The sequence below is a fragment of the Pelophylax lessonae genome (assembly GCF_965119305.1).
Source record: "Pelophylax lessonae genome assembly, chromosome: 2".
Taxonomy (NCBI): Eukaryota; Metazoa; Chordata; class Amphibia; order Anura; family Ranidae; genus Pelophylax; species Pelophylax lessonae.
In genome coordinates this window covers 57547640-57567936 of record NC_138769.1, presented here as the reverse complement: position 1 = coordinate 57567936, position 20297 = coordinate 57547640, and the positions used below count along the sequence as shown (strand labels likewise).

Below are 20297 nucleotides of genomic sequence, written 5' to 3'. Positions count from 1 at the left end.
AGAAATAGCAGGTGGGATACTTCGGGCTACTACTGTGCATTTAAACAATACAACCAGGTCAAGGACCCACCCCAGCTTGTGACTTCACACTGCATTTCCCTTTCTGAAAGTGCTCCTCTCTCTCTCTGTCTCAGACCTGCTGTGCTTACAGTATACCTAAAGGCAAAACTCAGGTTTTTATGGCTAACAAAATTCACTCTCTTCAATTATCCTGATCACCAATGTCAATGAGAATGAAAGTGAGGGTTAATTGATAATTTTAAGTTGCCACCAGAACAGTGATAAAGGGGATATCTTCCGATGCTTACATATTAACCTGTGGCTTTCTCAGTATGTTTCCCAACTACTGTGGGCATGGTCTGCCACACATCCCTCTAAGTATTTCATTATACTCCTAGAAGAAGAGCTAGGGTTCTGGGAAGCAATACAGGCCTTATGGTCTTTTTGATAATGATAACTTTGGCAACATGTCCAATTTATACCAGTCAGGCAGCAGGTCTATGCTCAGACCATAACTGCACAGAGCAGTGTGGTTCCTCCCATTCCCACCCTATATTGTCTATTCTCATTTGATTGCCAACAACATTTATTAAAACAAGTAACAAGTGGCTGATAAAAGAGCATAGTTGATTAGGGTGAGGACAAATATGCCCTATTACATGCCCATATCCTGCCAAAGAGAACTTTGAACTTCTTGAACGATAACATCACTTCCCTCTGACAGTAGTAGCACCTTCAACACCTTCTACTCTAGAGGAATGTAAGGTCCTTTAATTTAGAGGTCCTGCCTCAAGGTTGCTTAGTGACCTTTTTCCTTTCACTCATACCTTAGATTAGTGTTTCTCAACCTTTTGTGAGTCAAGGCACCCTTTAAACGGTGCACCCCCTCACGGCACCCTATTTAAACAAAAAAACAAAGCTAATAGGTTTAAATATTGCAACAGCTTCCACACATGTAGGACTTCCAGCATTAGAGGTGATTTATTCTTCTAAAGCAAACACACCTTTTACCTTTTCACACTGGTACTGACTAGTATCCCAATGTTTCTCTTCTCCCTTAATTTCTCTCCCTCACTCTGCTAATGTGACCTGAGTGCTGATGGAGAGGGGCAGGGGCAAACAAAGATGCTATGTAGGTTCCCAACATCTTCTTTATGAACCGATTAAGACATTGTTTGTTAGGACGTCAGCAACCAGAGGGTTGTAATGGTGCAAAATGAAACAATGAATTCCTGTGGCTTTATGTAACTTAAAGGCAGGCTTGATCCACCTACTAGCCTGAACACAATTTTGGTTAAAGTTTTAGACATTTTGCCAAGGCACCCCATGAAAAAACCTTAATGCACCCCAGGGTGCCTTGGCAACCTGTTTGAGGAGGCTGCCTTAGAAACAGGGAAAATAAGGAATTGTAAAGTGCTTTGTAAATTGACTGTGCTATCCAAGTACCAGTAATAATAGTAAATTAATCTTCTGGGCCTTTTTGGCAGAGAGGGGAGAGATCTCTTTATCTTATCTGAGCTGGTCAGTGGACATACAAGTAAACGTGGCACTGGGATACACATTCCTGTGGTTTAAATAGTTTAAATATGAACGTGTGAACTGTTTTTCCTGCAATGGACCTGTGATTCTGTAAGACATTCTTGCAAGCTAGACACCCATGCCAAGGGTTTTGGACTTTCTAGCAGACTAGTGGGCATTTAACCTAGTTCAAGATCCAACCCAGCCTGTGGATAATAAAGGAGCCGCAACACATTTCTCACTCTTTCCTGAAAGTGCTACCCTCTCTCTTGGTATAAAGAATGGTTGGTGGAACTTTTGAGATTTTCACCAAACAGGTCATTCTTATTCTTGTCCGAACTGGTCAGTGGACAACAATGCTACGGTGAGGTGCTCACTACCTTTAGAGGGAGAATTTGGATTACTCCCTATTGGATAAGGAAGGGGACCTGGACTGTACCCCTTAGTTAAAAGTGTATGTTAACTCAACAATGGGAAACTGTGTGGACATGGGGCTCAGCATTTTAGTTACTTGGAACTTGAAAAGTGTGTGACAGCAAGAATATTTGGAGCACCTTCTGCTGATGTTGGATGTTATGTTACTGAAAATTTGCAAGTAAAATGTTTTTCATTAAACCTGAATTCCCAGCCTACATTTTAATTATTCTTTTTGGAAGGGGGAAAGTTTGCTTGATTATGAATCTGGGGCTTGATAGTGGGACTATAATCTGGTAAGACTAGGCTATAATTTCCCAATTTTCTGCAATACTACAAAATAAAAACAACAAGTGACCTTAACCCAACCCTTGGGATATATGTGTGTAAATTACACACCGTATTCGTCCATTAGATGGGGTACCTCCACAACTGATGTAGAATCAGTAAACGTGTGTAAAGGGAGGCCTTGGGGCCACCCTTCCCGAGAAGAAAGAGCTGTATATGGAGAATCAACATATTGTTGGTTCTCCATATACAACTCTTTCTCCTTGGGAAGAATAATACACTATATTGGTGTAGTATAATACATTATATTGCCAAAAGTATTGGGACGCCTGCCTTTAAACGCACATGAACTTTAATGGCATCCCAGTCTTGGTCCGTAGGGTTCAATATTGAGTTGACCCACCCTTTGCAGCTATAACAGCTTTAACTCTTCTGGGAAGGCTGTCCACAAGGTTTAGGAGTGTGTTTATGGGAATGTTTGACCATTCTTCCAGAAGCACATTTGTGAGGTCAGGTATTGAAATTGCACGAGAAGGTCTGGCTCACAGACTAAGACTGGGATGCCATTAAAGCTCATGTGCTTGTAAAGGCAGGTGCCCCCGTACGTTTAGCAATATAGTGTATTAAGAAACATGGTTTTAAAGCATGACAGCTGTTGGTCAAACTTTGATGTGCAGATTGAAATAAGAAATCCTTCTTAGGGTTCACACCTTGCTAAAACCATTATTAGCTCACTCAGGACACTTCTAACATTGGTATCCACATGAACAGTACACGCTGGTTTTAGGAGAGGTATGCATGAATTATAATATAGATAGGTGCTCCGTCACATGTTTGCATGACTTTAAACTTCTTTTAGCATCTGTACAATGGGAGCCTACTGTGAATACTTTACATTCTAATATATAATTCATTGAAATGATACACAGTCTTGGGTATTATAAAAGTTGAAGGTTAGCTGTGTGATTTCATTCCTAAGTAACTTGGAGATAAAGACTACGGTATAGAGTGCTGTGATGTGCTGCTACACTAAGCAACCACAAAGGCATTAATTATGAAATTGGCATACAAAAATAAATAAGCTTAAAAAGCTTTCTAAGTATCAAATGTAAGCAAAAATTCAATTAAAAGTAAGGAGATCTTTTACAAAGCTTAAAACCCTATTTCAATTAAGATAATTACCCTCTTTGGTGATAGAGGAATTTGAGTTTATAAACGTTCCCTTATTAGAATAACTAATTTCTATTTTAATAATAGTTTGGAGCCACCTGTAACAGCTTTCTTTAATTTTAATTATATTGCAGATTGAGAGTCCTTTTAAAATCAAATTCAAAGGTATTTACTTTGAGAATGACGATTTTAACAGAGGATCTCTTTTTAAAAAGAGTAGCTCTGATGAAGCTGAATGCTTTGATAATATATTCATTTCAGGCACAGGTGTGATATTTTAGAAACAGAATAAAGGACTAATATGTTAAATATTGATCATCCTGCTCATGCTGCTGGGGAACAGAAGGGATCTGAGATCGCCCATGGTGCTTGCTTTGGTCCTTCCAGGCAATGGGGGTACAATTATTGTAGGATGTCCGTGAGCAGAATAATAAGAGGAAGCGTTGACACTAATATGAGCCTCGCCGGCTCCTTATCTCATTTTGTAGGAGTTAAAATATATCCAATCCCAAATTCAAAAATTTAATATCTTACACGTTCTTAGATGTGGTGGCTGTGTTAGATTTTTTTTCAGTAAACAACAAGTGCAAAGGTAAAACACTTTTGTCACTGTGCACCTAACCCACTGGGTCATAAAGTGGTTATAAAGGTACATTTCCGTTTCCCTAAATTAAAAAAGATGTTGATCTTGCCTTCTCTGTGCAATAGTATTGCATAGATTGATCTCGTACCTCCTATTCTGTGGTCACCCACTGTCGCTGTCCTCTCCTTTTCTGTGAATGCTCCCAGAGCAAGCTGGCTATCATAGCGGCTCTTGTGCAAGTGCACTCGAGAGCCGGGCTGTGTGCACCCATAGACACACACACAGTGCATTGCGGTGCGGCCCTGCCACTTGCTCCTTCCTCACAGGATTTTATTGACAGCTACAAGAGCCATTAGATCTCACTGCTGCCTCTGTGCCCTTTTAGAAGAGGAAGAGGAGAGAGTGCCACTGCAGATGAGCACAGCGCTGAATCGAGAAAAGACTTAGGTAAGTGTAGGGAGATGGGGGTGACAATAAAACTGCTGGGACATTTTTTACCTTAATGTGGGGAATGCCTTAAGGTTAAAACCTGTGAAAAATGTAGACATAAAACTCACATGTACATACTTTGTACATGTGGCTTCTCTTCCTACATTTTTTTACAGATATTGCATTGCTTTCACACCTGATGAAGCCAGCAGTGGCAAAACATGTTGGGTATTGGGATTTTGGGCGTTGGAAAGAGGGGATTTATTGATACAGATAATATCAGTGAGGCAAAAAATAGATGTTTTGTTTAGGAGCCAATTGTATTGAACAGTAGGTAACACATATGTAAGCAACAGGAGTTTCTGAAGAAATCTTTTTTTTTTTTCCAAATAAATCTTTTTATTTACATTTATAATAAAAGTGGAAGGCAGTGGGTTAGTTGCACAGTGACAAAAGTGCATCACCTTCACTTTGGTAGATTATAGTTAATACCCATCCTAATTATAGGGTTTTTAAAAATCCAGACTACTATTTTTTTTTTCCATTATTGTGACTTGGTAATCCTGTGGCTACACTCACTCTTCCACTATATTAATGGAGGGAGTTAGGGTTGCCACCCTGGCTGGACTTAATATCTGCCTCCGTTACACAAAGGGAAATCCTCTAATCCTCTGTCTGGACAGTGCTGATTGTCCCTGTGCTGATCACATGCACTCTCCCAAGAAAAAATAAACTCTCTAGCAATACACACCAAACTGAGCATGTGATACCTGATTCCTAATGCTTTGTTTTATCAGAAGATAAATTAGGGGCAGTGGAAAAATGGGAGGATCAGAGAGACAGAATCACACAGCCTATTTACACAATGTGGAGGATTAACTTCTTAGGTTCCACAGTGAGTATTACAAGCATGCTTTACTGCACAAACAGACTGATATTACTGTTGTAGGTTTAGTAACACTTTAATGTGCCTGCAGAAGATATTTTCCCAGTCTGACAATTTATTGGCAGATTGGAGAACATTAGTGTGTTTATAAGGACCTCCTCAACTTTGTCTGATGCTCCCTGGCCAAGCTTACTAAGGTGAAGATAAATTGTTTGTGATAGATTTTCCAAACCAAACTCTATTATTTCTCCAGGGATAGGCTAGCTTCTGTAGTTCTCCTGCACTGTTTGCACCATGTGGACTTCCATATTTATACAAGATCACTTGTTAGATATATCATTTGACACCTGGGTTGCTCATGCCTTAATTATTCTGGTGGCTTTCGGTAGTCTCACAAAAGAGGTTTCTCAACGAGAACACAGACAAGAAAGTCAAAACAACACAAACAAACAGGCAGGAAAACAGGAAGAAACCTAATGTGTCTACCGGTTGAAGCTCTCCAGCAGTCAAATTCTGGCAGAAAAATGAGGAAAACAACCTTAGGAGGCAACACCACTTTAATACAAACCAAACTGACTACTCAGCTCTGCTCCTTACACTCCATTACAGTCCAGCCTTCTTTAAACCAACCAACCTATGCAGTTTAGCCACACATATATATACCTAGACCAGAGTTGTATAAAGTACTCCAAACCCATACTTGAGTAAAAGTACAAGTGCTCGATCAAAAAGTGACTTGAGTAGAAGTACTAAAGTATTCAACATTTTTTGTACTTAAGTATTGCAAGTAGTTTTTTAAAACATTTTGCTACTCAAGTACTGAAAGTAAAAGTACCAGTACTGTGTTATGTAGTTATTAAAGAAAGAAGTCAAAAGTTTGAACATCATATTGTTTTTTATTATTTCAAATGCAGCTTTTATTTATACATACAGTAGCTTTTATTTTCGTATGCGCTGATAATACACATATTTTGAGCTTCATGAAACCTGCCATCTACTGTTCTAGCAGTGGTAATTTTTATAATAGTAACGAGTAACTATGCAGCACAAAAAAAAAAAATATCGGACTAGAAGTATTGAAATCATCGAAAAAATGTAGTGAAGTAAAAGTGGAAGTAGGAGAAAAAAATTCTACTCCAGGAAAGTACAGATACCGCCTTTCGGTACTTAGGTACAGTACTGAAGTAGTTCTACTTAGTTAATATACATCTCTGACCTAGACCAATGCAGGGATACTTAAAAAAGATCCCTTGCAGTCTTGGGGACGTAGGAAAGAAGATCTACTAACCCAATCCTTCCCTCCTCTGCGCTGCTAAACTGGTCCCTGCAGCATCTTTTCTCCCATGCTCCAGTGGCCTAAAGTCCAGCAGGTTTCGTAGCACTGAATTGAACATGATGGCCGCAAGGGACATTTCACTGCCTGAGCATGGGGAAGCACCATATGCCAGGGAAGCAGATGATCAGGTAAGTTAAAGATTTTTTTACTCTTCCCCAGACTAAACGAGCCGTTAACCCCCTCAGTGTGAGCACAGTCCCTCTAAAAGGGGGAATTTTCTGAAGTTGGACTTCATTTTTTTTTAATTTAAAAAATTGTGTCCCACTGGCATATGGAGTAAAACGTGTTTTATTTCAGTATTCAAAAATCACTGTGATCCTTATAATATTAAAATGCTGAAGTCGGATAAATACTGAATCACATCTTCACAACCACAGCAGTGATCATTGAGCTTCCCTGTTCGTGATAAGGGATCTACATATAAGAGAGGACATCATCCATCCATCCACCTGATCATTCATCACTAAAGCATGTACAGTATCTCACAAAAGTAACCTCCCACATTTTTGTAAATATTTTATTATATCTTTTCATATGACAGCACTGAAGAAATTACACTTTGCTACAATGTAAAGTAGTGAGTGTACAGCTTATATAACTGTGTAAGTTTGCTGTCCCCTCAAAACACTTAACACACAGCCAATAATGTCTAAACCGTAGGCAACAAAAGTGAGTACACCCCTAAGTAAAAATGCCCAAATTGGGTCCAATTAGCCATTTTCCCTCCCCAGTGTCATGTGACTCATTAGTGTTACAAGGTCTCAGGTGTGAATGGGTAACAGGTTTGTTAAATTTGGTGTTATCGTTCTCACTCTCTTATGCTGGTCACTGGAAGATCAACATGGCACCTCATGGCAAAGAATTCTCTGATGATCTGAAAAAAACAATTGTTGCTCTACATAAAGATGGCCTAGGCTATAAGAAGATTGCCAAAACCCTGAAACTGAGCTGCAGCATAGTGGCCAGGACCATACAGCATTTAACAGGACAAGTTCCACTCAGAACATGGCTCGCCATGGTCAACCAAAAAATGTGCTCAGAATCATATCCAGAGGTTGCTGCCAGCATTGCTGCAGAGGTTGAAGGGGTGGGGGTTCAGCCTGTCAGTGCTCAGACCATACGCCACACACTGCATCAAATTGGTCTGCATGGCTGTCATCAAAGAAGGAAACCTCTTCTAAAGATGATTCACAAGAAAGCCCGCAAACAGTTTGCTGAAGACAAGCAAACTAAGGACATGGATTACTGGAACCATGTCTTGTGGTCGGATGAGACCAAGATAAATGTATTTGGTTCAGATGGTGTCAAGTGTGTGTGGCGGCAACCAGGTGAGGAGTACAAAGACAGGTGTGTCTTGCCTACAGTCAAGCATGGTGGTGGGAGTGTCATTGTCTGGGGCAGCATGAGTGCTGCCGGCACTGGGGAGCTTCAGTTCATTGAGGAAACCATGAATTCCAACATGTACTGTGACATACTGAAGAAGAGCATGATCCCCTCCCTTCAGAGACTGGGCCGCAGGGCAGTATTCCAACATGATAACGACCTCAAACACACCTGAAAGATGACCACTGCCTTGCTAAAGAAACTGAGGGTAAAGGTGATGGACTGGCCAAGCATGTCTCCAGACATAAAGCCTATTGAGCATCTGTTGGGCATCCTCAACCCGAAGGTGGAGGAGCGCCATGTCTCTAACATCCACCAGCTCCGTGATGTCATCATGGAGGAGTGTAAGAGGACTCTAGTGGCAACCTGTGAAGCTCCTGTGAACTCCATGCCCAAGAGAGTTAAGGCAATGCTGGAAAATAATGGTGGCCACGCAAAATATTGACACTTTGGGCCCAATCGTGTACTCACTTTTGTTGCCAACAGTTTAGACATGAATGGCTGTGTGTTGACTTATTTTGAGGGGACGGCAAATTGGCATGGCTATACAAGTTTTACACTCACTACTTTACATTGTAACAAAGTGTCATTTATTCAGTGTTGTCTCGTGAAGATATAATAAAATATTTACAAAAATGTGAGGGGTGTACTCACTTTTGTGAGATACTGTATGCTGGATGGTACATATTGGAGGAGCTCTATCTGCAGTGACTGCTTATGTCTTATAAATTAGTAGAGGACTTAGCACTTAGATGTTCCGTGGACAAAGCTGGCCATACATGGGTAGACTGCCCTGTCTGACATTGTCCTCATCTGAGGGAACCTCAACATTAAGCAGATCTTTCCGGGAACGGTGACAGAAATATAACTGATACAGAAGCATTGTGCAGTGGACCAAAGAAGCATCTGCACAAGGAATGCATACTGAATAGGTATTTGTCTGTCTTGCCAGTCAGGGGTGACTCATACAAAGGCAGGTATCATTAGAAAAAGTCCTAAACAACGTTTGTTGGCTGACAGTTGGGCTGTGCATGGGACATTCGCTTTATTCGCTTGTCAACAGCATTTTTCCACATTACTTTCTAGTCTAGAGAAAATTGAAAGAGTACTACAATTTAAACAGAAATTGCAGGGAATTAATATTTTAAGCAGCACAATGTCCTTGTTCTTGTCAGGCATCTCCTACAACATTCTTCCACTGAAATGATCATAACAAAAGGATAATGAAACAAAAAAGTACTGCATGCAGAAAAGGATTTCCTTTTTATATACTTAATGGAAATAAAGCAGCCTTTAAACAATGTTTAGTTTCCAACTTTAGCATTAGCCCATTGTGCTGTACCTGATGTGTGACATGGCAGCTGGGAGGCTTGTATTTCAGCTGCCTCCTATAAGCTACACACCAATTAGCCTTTATGACACTTGTATCCTCATTACTACAAATCCTTTACCGCCCTTTGAAATTTGTCATTTAATGACATTTGTAGCTCATTCAGCATTGTCGTGAACCAGAAAGTACTAAACAGCCCCGTTCATGAACGTTTCAGTAGCCCAGTTAATATGGCATATTGCTTAGGAATCACATTAGCATTTTTCTCTTGGTTGATTATAGTTTTATAAGCAGGGCAGAAATGCGCCATCGACCTGCTTGCAAAAAAAAAAAAAAAAAAAAAAAAATGCTTGTTATCAGTAAAGGCTTCTTGAGAAGGAAAATGACAGGTTTGATTAATCCTCTTCAGTCCTCAGATCATTTAGGAATATTTCTAAATGGCAAGCTAGCACAGCATATTTTGGACGTTTTTCCAGTCGTAGAAAGCAGAGTTAAGAAGCTGAAGTGAATTGATCTATGCTTAGTATTAACAGAGCAATTTTGGCAGTTGTCTAGCAACTGGGGGAGCAAAAAAAGGAATTAGGTCCACGGTCAGGACGATCACGGCTACTTCTTTGTACCTTTTTATAACAGTCCACCGAGAAACAATTTTACTTCCAAGTTATATTGTGTCATAGAAAATGGAAAAAGAGGGCAAAATGTATTTTGAACTATACAGGCCAGAAAAGAAGCTTGTTATTGTTATAAATACAATTTATTTGACAATAATTATTTAAAAAAGATCATACAACATGTACGTCTCTAAATGAGTAAAAACAAAGACAAACACACATGGTGCTTGTAGAGTTCACTGTTTACAGTCATACACCAAGAATCAAGTACTGGTATGATAAATATTCATGTGCCAAAGTTTTTCGCCATTTGCTTCGTCAGGGCTCATGAAAAGTATACAGCACTCATCTGAAGAAAAACAACATCATTTACAATATATTCCAAAGTTTTACATAGTATTTACAAAAATAGAATGTATACTGAATTCACATTTTTGCCACGTGAGCCCCACCTCCACACAGAACCGCACCAGCACCAAAGAGCTCCCTAGGGGGGCGTTGGAGCATCAAAGACACCTCTCGGGAGACTGTCTACCTCAAAAGGTCGATAGATATTAAGAAAATGACAATGTATGAAACAAACAAATACTGTATATATTCAAAATGTGGATTCCTATAGAGTGTAAGATTTCTTGTAACTACTCGGGATCTGTACACTGTATATATGAAATGTGATTATATTCAGTGTTGGGGTAGTTACTCAAAAAATGTAACTAGTTACTAGTTACTTCTGTAAATTGTAATGAAATTACTTTACTAGTTACTGCATTTGAAAAGTAACTTCACTACTTATTACTTTACTTTCCTCTTTCTAAATTGACCGTGTAGAAGAACACTCTTTCTGCATAGAGTTTATTGTATAAACACAGGCTTTGGGAAACATGAGAACAAAACCTAAAAAAACAGAATAAAACATAAAGTGCAACAAAAAGTCATAAACTTCATCCCTCTCTATTCTTCGAAATAACGATTGTATCGCACGGCTTGGGTAACGCAGGAAAGCGCGTTCCTATAGTCTAGTAAAGTAGTGTAGTTACCTCCTATAGCATAGTAAAGTAGTGTAGTTACCAATATTAGTATTGTAACTAGTTACATTACTTCGTTACCAAAAAAAGAAATGTAGTTACTGTAATCAGTTACTTTGTAACTAGTTACCCCCAACACTGATTATATTGTGCCAGATGTTGCACTTGGTAGGTTTATTGAAAAAATGAAGTGTATTGTTTTTTTTTTTTTTACCAGTTTTATAAAGTGGTGAATTATAGTAGTTATTATAACATTTATTACTGTATGCACCCATGACAAATGTTTGCAAAGCCTGCTGGGCCTTCTGATAAGTTAAGCCTCGTACACACGCACCAATTGTTGGCCGTGAATTTTCGGCCAACGTCCGATCGGCCGATTGTCGACTTGTTAGTATGATGCTTCTGACAACCGACTGCGACTTTTCAGCCGAAAAAAATCTGGTGTGCAGGCTATGAAATTTAGGCCGATTGTTCGTCAGTCAGTACAGATTTCGGCAGACAAAAATCAGATGAGCAAGACTGGGCATGCTCAGAGAAGAAAAAACACACGTAAAGTTAACCAGCACATGACATCACTTCTGAAGTTGGTTGTTGTTGGCCGGCAAAATTCGTGTGCAGTCTAGAGCACATTTCGACCAACACAACAACACTGGACAAAAGACGGCCGATCGTTCGGCCAACAATCGGTGCGTGTGTACGAGGCATTAGTCCAGCGTTGTCTGCGTCTTTGTTGCAAGGAAAGGGTGTGGACAATTGTTAATGGCAGATAACAATACCAATTTCATAATTGATGTTACATCTTAATTTGTTTAGTTGTGTTTGCATTACAGTGTGGTAATTTTTGCTTTTTTTTAAACAATGCTGTAACATGGAATTTCCCATTTTGGGTTCTACTACCTTTGATTTATATAGTATTGCACAGTGGTGGGAGGATTTTCAGAAGCAAGGAAGGATTGAGTTTTGTGTACTCATTCCTTCCTACTGATGTACTGATACTTATTCCAGTTTGCAACCAGGCCATTTTCTTAAAATATTTTTTTATTAGAAGAAATTACTAGATTTTTACATGATTACACAGACTAATTATGCTCACATAATATTTAAAAATACATAGACAACTACAAAGAAGCAGTACCACACTGATGACGTCATATCTCTTCTCTTCCTCCTGTAAGGTTCACTCTCCTGTACCTGCAGCTACGTCTATGGGGGCAGACTGCCCCAGTTCATAGTACATTACTAGCAGAGTTCTGGTTCCAGAGATAATCCCAGCAGGGTTGCCCAGAAGGGGGCTAGGAGCTCCAGAAAAACGAGATGGTGCAGCTGTCCTTCCTCTGTAATCCCATGTGGAAGAGAGCCTCGACTCTGAGTGCTCCCCTTGTGTTTTTGTGGCTTACAACAGGGGGCAGGACCCAAGAAAACCTTGGAAAGGTCTGAGACACAGTCCCATCCTGGGCAGCCTGAACTAACACAGGGCAATTAATACAACAGCATAAATACATTCAAGGATACCCTGTAAGCACCTGCTTAGAAGCTTATTCATCTTGTTAGAATGACATCACTGTGCAATGTATTTCGTTTTCTTTGCTGACATTCCCAGTCTCAGTAAATATCCTGGTGCACAAAGATTGTATGAGACTAAAGGCAGATTGAGGTACTGTCATTTCAAATACAGAAGTAGATTAATAGTGTTTTTTATTTATGCATGGTATCAACCTGTAGTTTTGATTGAATTCACTTTTATATGTATATCTATAAACTAAAAAATGTCTGCCTTTAGGGTGGAAAAATCCCTATCAGATGGACAGCACCAGAAGCAATAGCCTATCGAAAATTTTCTTCTGCTAGCGATGCCTGGAGCTATGGTATCGTGATGTGGGAAGTAATGTCCTATGGAGAAAGGCCGTACTGGGAGATGTCCAATCAGGATGTAAGTAGCCTCTGTGTATTCTTATTTCTTTTTATCTGACTGCATATGTAGTTTTCACATTGCACAGTTACGCTAATGATTTATTACAATTGCCAGTTTTATGTCTTTCTCAAACCTTTAAATAACATTCTAAAAAGTTTTTTGTAGAAAATGTCACACCATTTTTTAGCTCTATTTGCTTGAGTAAGTTTGCCACTGGAAAACTCAATTGGGTTAAGCAGATGTAAATATCTGAATGTGGTGTGTAAGAACTAATGTATATAGACCTTTGAGATCACGCCATACAAAGCAAGGTAAATTCATGGTGAACACATGTAAAGTTGAACTTCACTTAAAAATGAAAGTACCGCTCATCCCTTTTCTCCTTCCTTCCTCTAACATTTTTTTTTTTTTTTTTGCGGGGGAGCAGGCAGGTACCCACTCTCACTTTGGCAATACTTGCCTGTCAACTTTGCCAGCTTGACCTGTCCCCTCTACAAGTAGCCTCCTGGCACATGTGACATGTCCCAGGAGGCATCAAGAACTTGTCATACCTCACACATGTGCAGTGGGGAAAGGGCTCTGAGACTTTAGGAAGTCACAGCTGGCTCCACTATCCAAGATGGTGGCACTGGGGAAACAAAGCCTGGTGAATAATGGGCTCAGAGGAAGACAGTGCTGGACTCCATATTTCTTAAAACTCAACAGCTATAGTGTTTGTAGCTGTTGTCTTTAAATTAAAAAAAAAAAAAAAACAAGTAAAGTTTCTCTTAACATGCATAGTAAATATGCATGGCAAAACCCATATGTATTATCCCAAAGAATAGTCATGAACCTCTCCTATTCAATGGACCAAGGCAACACCCAGGTGAATATCAGGCTGTTTACCACTACCTTAGGGGCCACCTTTACCATCTTGGCCAATTTGGGATGCACACTTTGAGGTTGATTTACTAAAGGCAAATAGATTGTGCACTTTGCAAAGTGCAATTGCTCTCTGTAAGTGCAGTTGCGCTAGAGCTTAGTAAATAAGTGGAAGCTCAGCTGATTTACATCATCCAATCAGGTGCACATGTTTGGGTGTTCTTTGCAAAGTAAAGCTTTACCTCATTTACTAAGCTCTGGATCAACTGTACTTTGCAAAGTGCACAGTCTGTTTGCCATTTGAAAATCAACTCCACTATCTCAAATGGAGCATTTTACGTTCAATTTTTTTTAATTCATGTCAGCATAGAAAAAACAGCCACATGGCCACAATAACACATTGTCAAGAGCAACACACTTCATAAAGTTCCAAAACATAAAGTTGTGATTTTAACAATATAGGCATATGATAGCAAACCTAAACTGACTACCAAGAACCACCAACCATAACCCAAAAATGCATGGGAGCGTAGATTGTTGATCTCTGTACTGTTACAGAATGTGTTACATAACAAAGGCATTCAAAAAGTATTCCTGATTGGTGTAGAGTATCATTAGTTACCATTGATATCACATCAACAAAGACAGTATAATGGCTATCAAAAGAGGGGTCAAAGAAGAGAAGAAGAGGAAGGAGAAAGAAGATGAAAGTCAGAGGAAATAAAGATCCAAAAAAACACATAAGGATACCTAGGTTAGGTTAGAAAGGAGGTTGTTGTAACAACAGACAAGTCCCGTGGTTGTACCGCCCCTGGGGTCATGGACAAATGTACATGTATTTAGTTCGCCCAAGGCTCCCACATCCAAAACACCCTATTCTAGTAGGCCCTGATTTTGGGACACTCCCACCAGATGTGAAGTATAGAGCCTCGCATATCACAGCCTCTGAAGCATTCTGCAGTGTCTGTGTTATACATCTTGGCCAGGTGTGTCAAAGATACGTTAAGGATACCTTTGTAGAAGGTTTGAAGTCTGGAACACCAAGACTCCAGGTCCTCAGTACGGTCAAGGTCCCTTTCCCAGGCCAACATCAATGGTTACATCTGAGATGGAGTGAGCAGCGACTCATATAACATAGAAATACTCCCTCTAGAGCCCTGATCTTTAGTACACTACAGCATTGCTCATACACTGTTAGAGCAGGGGGTTCCCATGAAGGCCATATTGACCGCAAAAAATGGGCTATTTGATAGATACTGAACCATTTCGGTTTGAGGCATCTCCAGGACCGAGGAGTAATGGGAGAGAGTAAAGGGGCCGCAATTAGTAAAAAAATTACCGATGCGGTATAGAACCTTATCTGTCCACCACCTAATTGCTCTAATATCCATACCAGGAGGGAAATAGGAGTTATGAAATATATGAGCTAAGGGGGTGAACGTGGAGGTCAGCAAAGGACTAGAGCGTGATCAATCCCATATAGGAAAAGAATAGGAAAGTGTAGGTGACTGCACTAAGGGCCTCTCTTTGAGAGGGCACCACAGGAAAAAGTCAATTGTTAAGGATAGAATAGTCTGACGTTCCATTTGAACCCAGTCTGATCTTTTGCGGCAACAGTTGCATTATTTGCACTGCCTTATAATAGGTCAATATAATAGAATTCAAGAACACCAAGCGGGCCAATCTATGGCCTTTAGTCCCCCATATAAATGTTAACCCCTTAGCCTGAAAGCAGAAAAAGTCTACCCTGGAGAACCTTACCGGTAAAGACCTGAAGTAATATAGAAGTTTAGGCAGAATGGTCATTTTGATTGCATAAATTCTATCAAGCCACAGGAGATAAACTAGAAAGTAGCTACTCTAGGTGCCTAAAACAGGAAGGATAATTAACCTAATATAAGGACGAGAATGAAGGGGAGAGAATAATCCCTAAATATGGAAGAGCTACCTCATCCAATTGAAATTGGAAGGATTCCCGAATAGGTGAGAGTAGTGAGTCTGGAACATTAATATTCATGGCAGAATATTTTGTCTAGTTCACTCAAAACCCAGAAATCTCACCAAAATCACGTAGAGTCTGAAGAACATTCAGGAGTGAGGTGAGGTTACAAATAATAGCATATCATTTGCAAATAATGCACATTTATGTGTATGGGGACCACATAGCACACCTTTCATTTTCGGGTTATCGAGTGTCGCAACGGCCACAGTTTCAATCGCAATAGCTAAGAGCAGAGGGGACAGTGGACATCCCTGTTGCATACCACGTTCAATTGTAATGGGATCAGAATGGTATCCTGATAATTTAATCCTGGCTTGTGGGTGAGAATATAGTGTTTGCAGGATATGTAAGAAAAGAGGACCAACGCCCCAGGTCTCTAAGAAACAAAAGCCTTCTGCAGGTCTAAAGATAAAAGAAGTCCCTCTAGAGAGGAGCCCCCAGCCCATCCCAACCACAGAGGTGTGATAATGTCCACTGCTCTTCTAATCTGATCTGGCCCCTGGCGACTGGGGATAAAGCCCACTTGATCTTTACATACAGAGGAACTACTAAAGGAAGACAGTCTGTTAGCCAATACTTTGTTAAACAGTTTAAGATCATTATGTATTAGTGACATGGCTCTGTAGTTTCCAAATCCCCCTTATCCTTATTAGGCTTTGGAATAACAGATATATATATATGCCATACAAGAGTTGTGGTCTAATGCAGCCCCATCCGATAAACCATTTAAATACCGAACTAAACTTGCGATAGTAAAGAGTCGGGAAACCATCCGGACCCGGAGCAGAACCCGCCTTTGTGGATTTAAGGGCAGCTATAACCTCCTGTGACGTGAAACTGCACTGACAGGCACTGATGATTGAGGAGGCATTGATGGGGTGGCACTGATGGTGTGGCACTGATGGGGTGGCACTGATAGGCGTCACTGATAGGCAGCACTAATGGGCACTGATAGGTAGCACTGATATGCAGCATTGGTGGGCACTGATAGGCGGCACTGCTGGGCACTGATAGGCGGCATTAATGGGCACTGATAGGTGGCACTGTTTGGCAGTGATAGGCGGCACTGATGGGCACTAATGGGCACTAATAGGCGGCACTGGTGGGCACTGATAGGCGGCACTGATCAGCACTGACGGGCGGCACTGATGGGCACTAATGGGCACTGATAGGTGGCACTGGTGGGCAATAATGGGCACTGGTGGGCAGCACTGATGGGGAGGGATCTGGCGGGCTCCCTGAGCCCTGATTGCCATCCCTGGTGGTCATAGTGGGCATCCCTGGGGTCATGGGTGGGCATCCCTGGGGTCATGGGTGGGCATTTCTGGTGGTTCTAGTGGCACCCCCCCAAAGGGTATGCACTGGTAATCAATGACCCCCTGTCAGAATGATCAGATCAGCTCTCCTTTACTCGTGTCTGTCAGGCACGTACTGAGGAAAGCCGATCAACGGCTCTTCCTGTGTACTATGTGACCAGCCATGATTGGACACGGCTGGTCACATGGTAAAGAGCCTACGTCAGTAGGCTCTTTACCGAGATCAGAGATGCGGTGAGTCAGTGTGACACGCCGCATCACCGATCGCCGCTCTGCAGGCCCCCGGGGGGCGCGCAGAGCGCATTATCCTGCCGTCAACATATGACGTCCGGTCAGGATAATGCAACCACATTCCCACCGTCAATCGCCTAAAGGGCGGTCAGGAAGTGGTTAAACCCGCAAGTGCTTTTTTTTTTTTTTATTATTCCTTTATATTGGCTTTTAAAGTTTACAAAGGCAGCAATTTTAGAAATTGGAGGAAAGTTGTATCACTTTTTGAAAGATAAAAAGCGCATTTTATGTACAACTATATAGATCAGACCAAAATGAGGGACAAATGAGGAGGAAAAAAGGGCAGAGGGACTTTGTTCCAAATCAGGGACAGTCCCTCTAAATCAGGGACAGTTGGGAGCTATGTGTGTGTGGGTCTGAAAATTCCAACTGCACCCTTTGATGGCAGACACAGCTTTCATAGGCACTTCAGGCATGGAGCCATGAAAAAAAGTAGGGTTCCAAGGTTTGACCTGCATCAAACATTGCAGTATGGCCATAGTAATAGGGAGAAAAAGGAAAGTCACAAAAGGACTTTGAGATAAGTATTATAATAAAATGTTAAATAAAAATATCCTCACTGAAAATAAATATGTGCTTAGAAAAATAAAAAGAGCATATAATAATGTTTTTGACCGGCTTCGCACTACTGCACTGGGGTGTCGCAGCAGTGCGGGTGATTCTGCAGTTTTCACACATTTTATCCACAGATTTAGCCGTAGTCCCTACGTTTTTTTCTATTAGGTCTTGCGTTTTTGCCGCATTTTCTGAAAGCACACCAAAGCTGCAGAAAATTAGCCAAAAACATTCAATCTAATAGAATAGAAAGTCTATAAGACCGTGGCTTAAACCAGGGCTAAAACGCCCAAAAAATGTGGATACACCCACAGCCTGTTTTATAGAAATTTACTGGAGAATATGTTCTCTTCCTAAAGTATTAATTTTGCTGCAGGAAGCTATACTTACAGTACATGCTAGATATTGAAAATAACAAAGATTGTGTGAAAGCTTTCACTAAAAAAGACTCCCAATTTAACAGATATATTCAGCACCTTGCAGTCCACTCCATTACCGAATAACAGGACACCTAATACACCAGTTCTACAGACGGTTCGAAAGTTTTCTCAGGTTAAAAATTGATGTTCTCGCTTAGAATCTGAAAAGTAATGCTGCAAATTCTTGCAGGTGTTATGTGCAGCCAGCGTTTGAAATCATTTTTTTTTCTATCAGTGAAAAACAAAAGTTCAGGCAAAGTGCATCTATCGCAAAGAACAATTCTGAAAGACTTCTTTTCGATCTGTAAGTGAATGTATAAATTAATGCACACTGTAGGAGTCACCGATTTTCTGAGTGGAAAAAAAAGAACAGCTAATGGATTTCAAACAATGCTGACATAATTGCCTGGGAAAATTGAACAAAGAGTGTGGCAGGCTGTTCGCAAACGCCATGTCTCCCAAGAGTAAGCGCTTACCCAAAGGGAATGTCACCGCATTGTTCAGACTGATGGGGGGAGAAAGAAAGTGTAACAATTTCTTCTCAATTTATTCATCAAAAGCCCTTTTTTGCAGTTAAATCTACAATAAACGCCTCCGGAGAGTGTGGCGCAGCATGAGCAGTAATTATAAAGGGATAATAGAATTACTTGGTAAATGAACTCGGGGGCCATTGGGTTTCACTACTCAGGGCCATTGTTACATGTAGATGTAGTGGCATTATTCTCATTAGGCTGTGAAAGGCAAATACTTTGGTAACTTGGTGTGAATTGCTATGATCTTATTTCAAATGCAGAACAGTTAATTGTCCCACCTCTGGGTGCAACACAAATATTATACCAGTGAGGTACATTACACAATGGCAGTCTGGTTAACGTATTTTATAAGGTTCCGCTGTAGTTATCGAATATGTAATGGTGCTGCTTGCAGCAAGCTTTCTCTTGTTGCTATTTGAGTGGATATCAAGCAGTTTTATTAAAGAATGCCATTTGCTTTAACTTTTCATGATCCATTACAAGGTGCAATGTACCTAGTGGGGCTGACTGACTCTCCAGAATGTCAAGCAATGCAAAAGAAGGGTTCCATGATATCAGGCTGGCTATAAATCAGGTATCACTAAATGGTGGACCGCGGACCAAAATCGGACCGCAAAGCAATTCTACCCCACATGCCGCTCCACCATCTAGCATCCTGGGTATCCTGTCTCGCCCTGACCACTTCCTTCTCCCGCTGCTGCCACAGCATTCGTCCGTAGCATGCAGAAGAGAGGGCATGTCCGGACAGAGGGCAGGACATCCTTTTCAAGTTAACAAGCCAGTGATTTATTGCTAGGATGCGGGGCAGTCCTAGCAACCAATCCCCTGCCTGTTAATATGAAAAGCATGTCCTGCCCTCTGTCTGGACATGCCATGCCTTCTATCTGCTGTGTAAAGTAGGAGGAGGATTACAGGGACAGGAGAGTGGCTGTAAAGGGGGCCAGTATAAAAAAAAAGGGGGGATGGGGGCCTAAGATGCAAGTTAAGGGGGACTTTAAAAGGGACTGGGGTGCTAAAAGGGGGGCTGTGAAGGGTACTGGGATACAAGGAGGGGGGCTGTAAAGGGGACTGAGATGCAAGTAAGGGGGGACTGAGATGCAAGTATTAGATGGACACCTTAAAGACCACAACATACAGGGGTATACAATGTACGGTTAAAAGCAAACACACACACACATCATAGGTTGAACTGGATGGACTGATGTCTTTTTTCAACCTCACTAACTATGTAACTATGTAACTATGTAAGTAAAGGGGGGCTGTGAAGGGGACTGAGGTGCACGGAAGGGGTGCTGTGAAGGGGACTGAGCTGCGAATAAGGGGGGGGGGTGGCAAAAGAGAGTGAGGTGCAAGGAAAGGGGGCTATGATATAGACTGGGGTGCAGTGAAGGGGGTATGTGAAGGGGACTGGGATGCAAGTAAGAGAGGGATGCAA

General features: G+C 41.0%; 1 protein-coding gene across 2 annotated transcripts in view; it reads left to right on the top strand.

The window, feature by feature from the left end:
- EPHA6 (EPH receptor A6) overlaps positions 1 to 20297 on the top strand; it is a 1374331-nt gene that overhangs the window by 1333741 nt on the left and 20293 nt on the right. For both annotated transcript variants that reach the window (XM_082246035.1, XM_082246036.1), the window contains one exon: positions 12754 to 12903. In XM_082246035.1, the coding sequence (XP_082102161.1) occupies positions 12754 to 12903 (150 nt within the window). The remainder of the gene's footprint in view (positions 1 to 12753; positions 12904 to 20297) is intronic.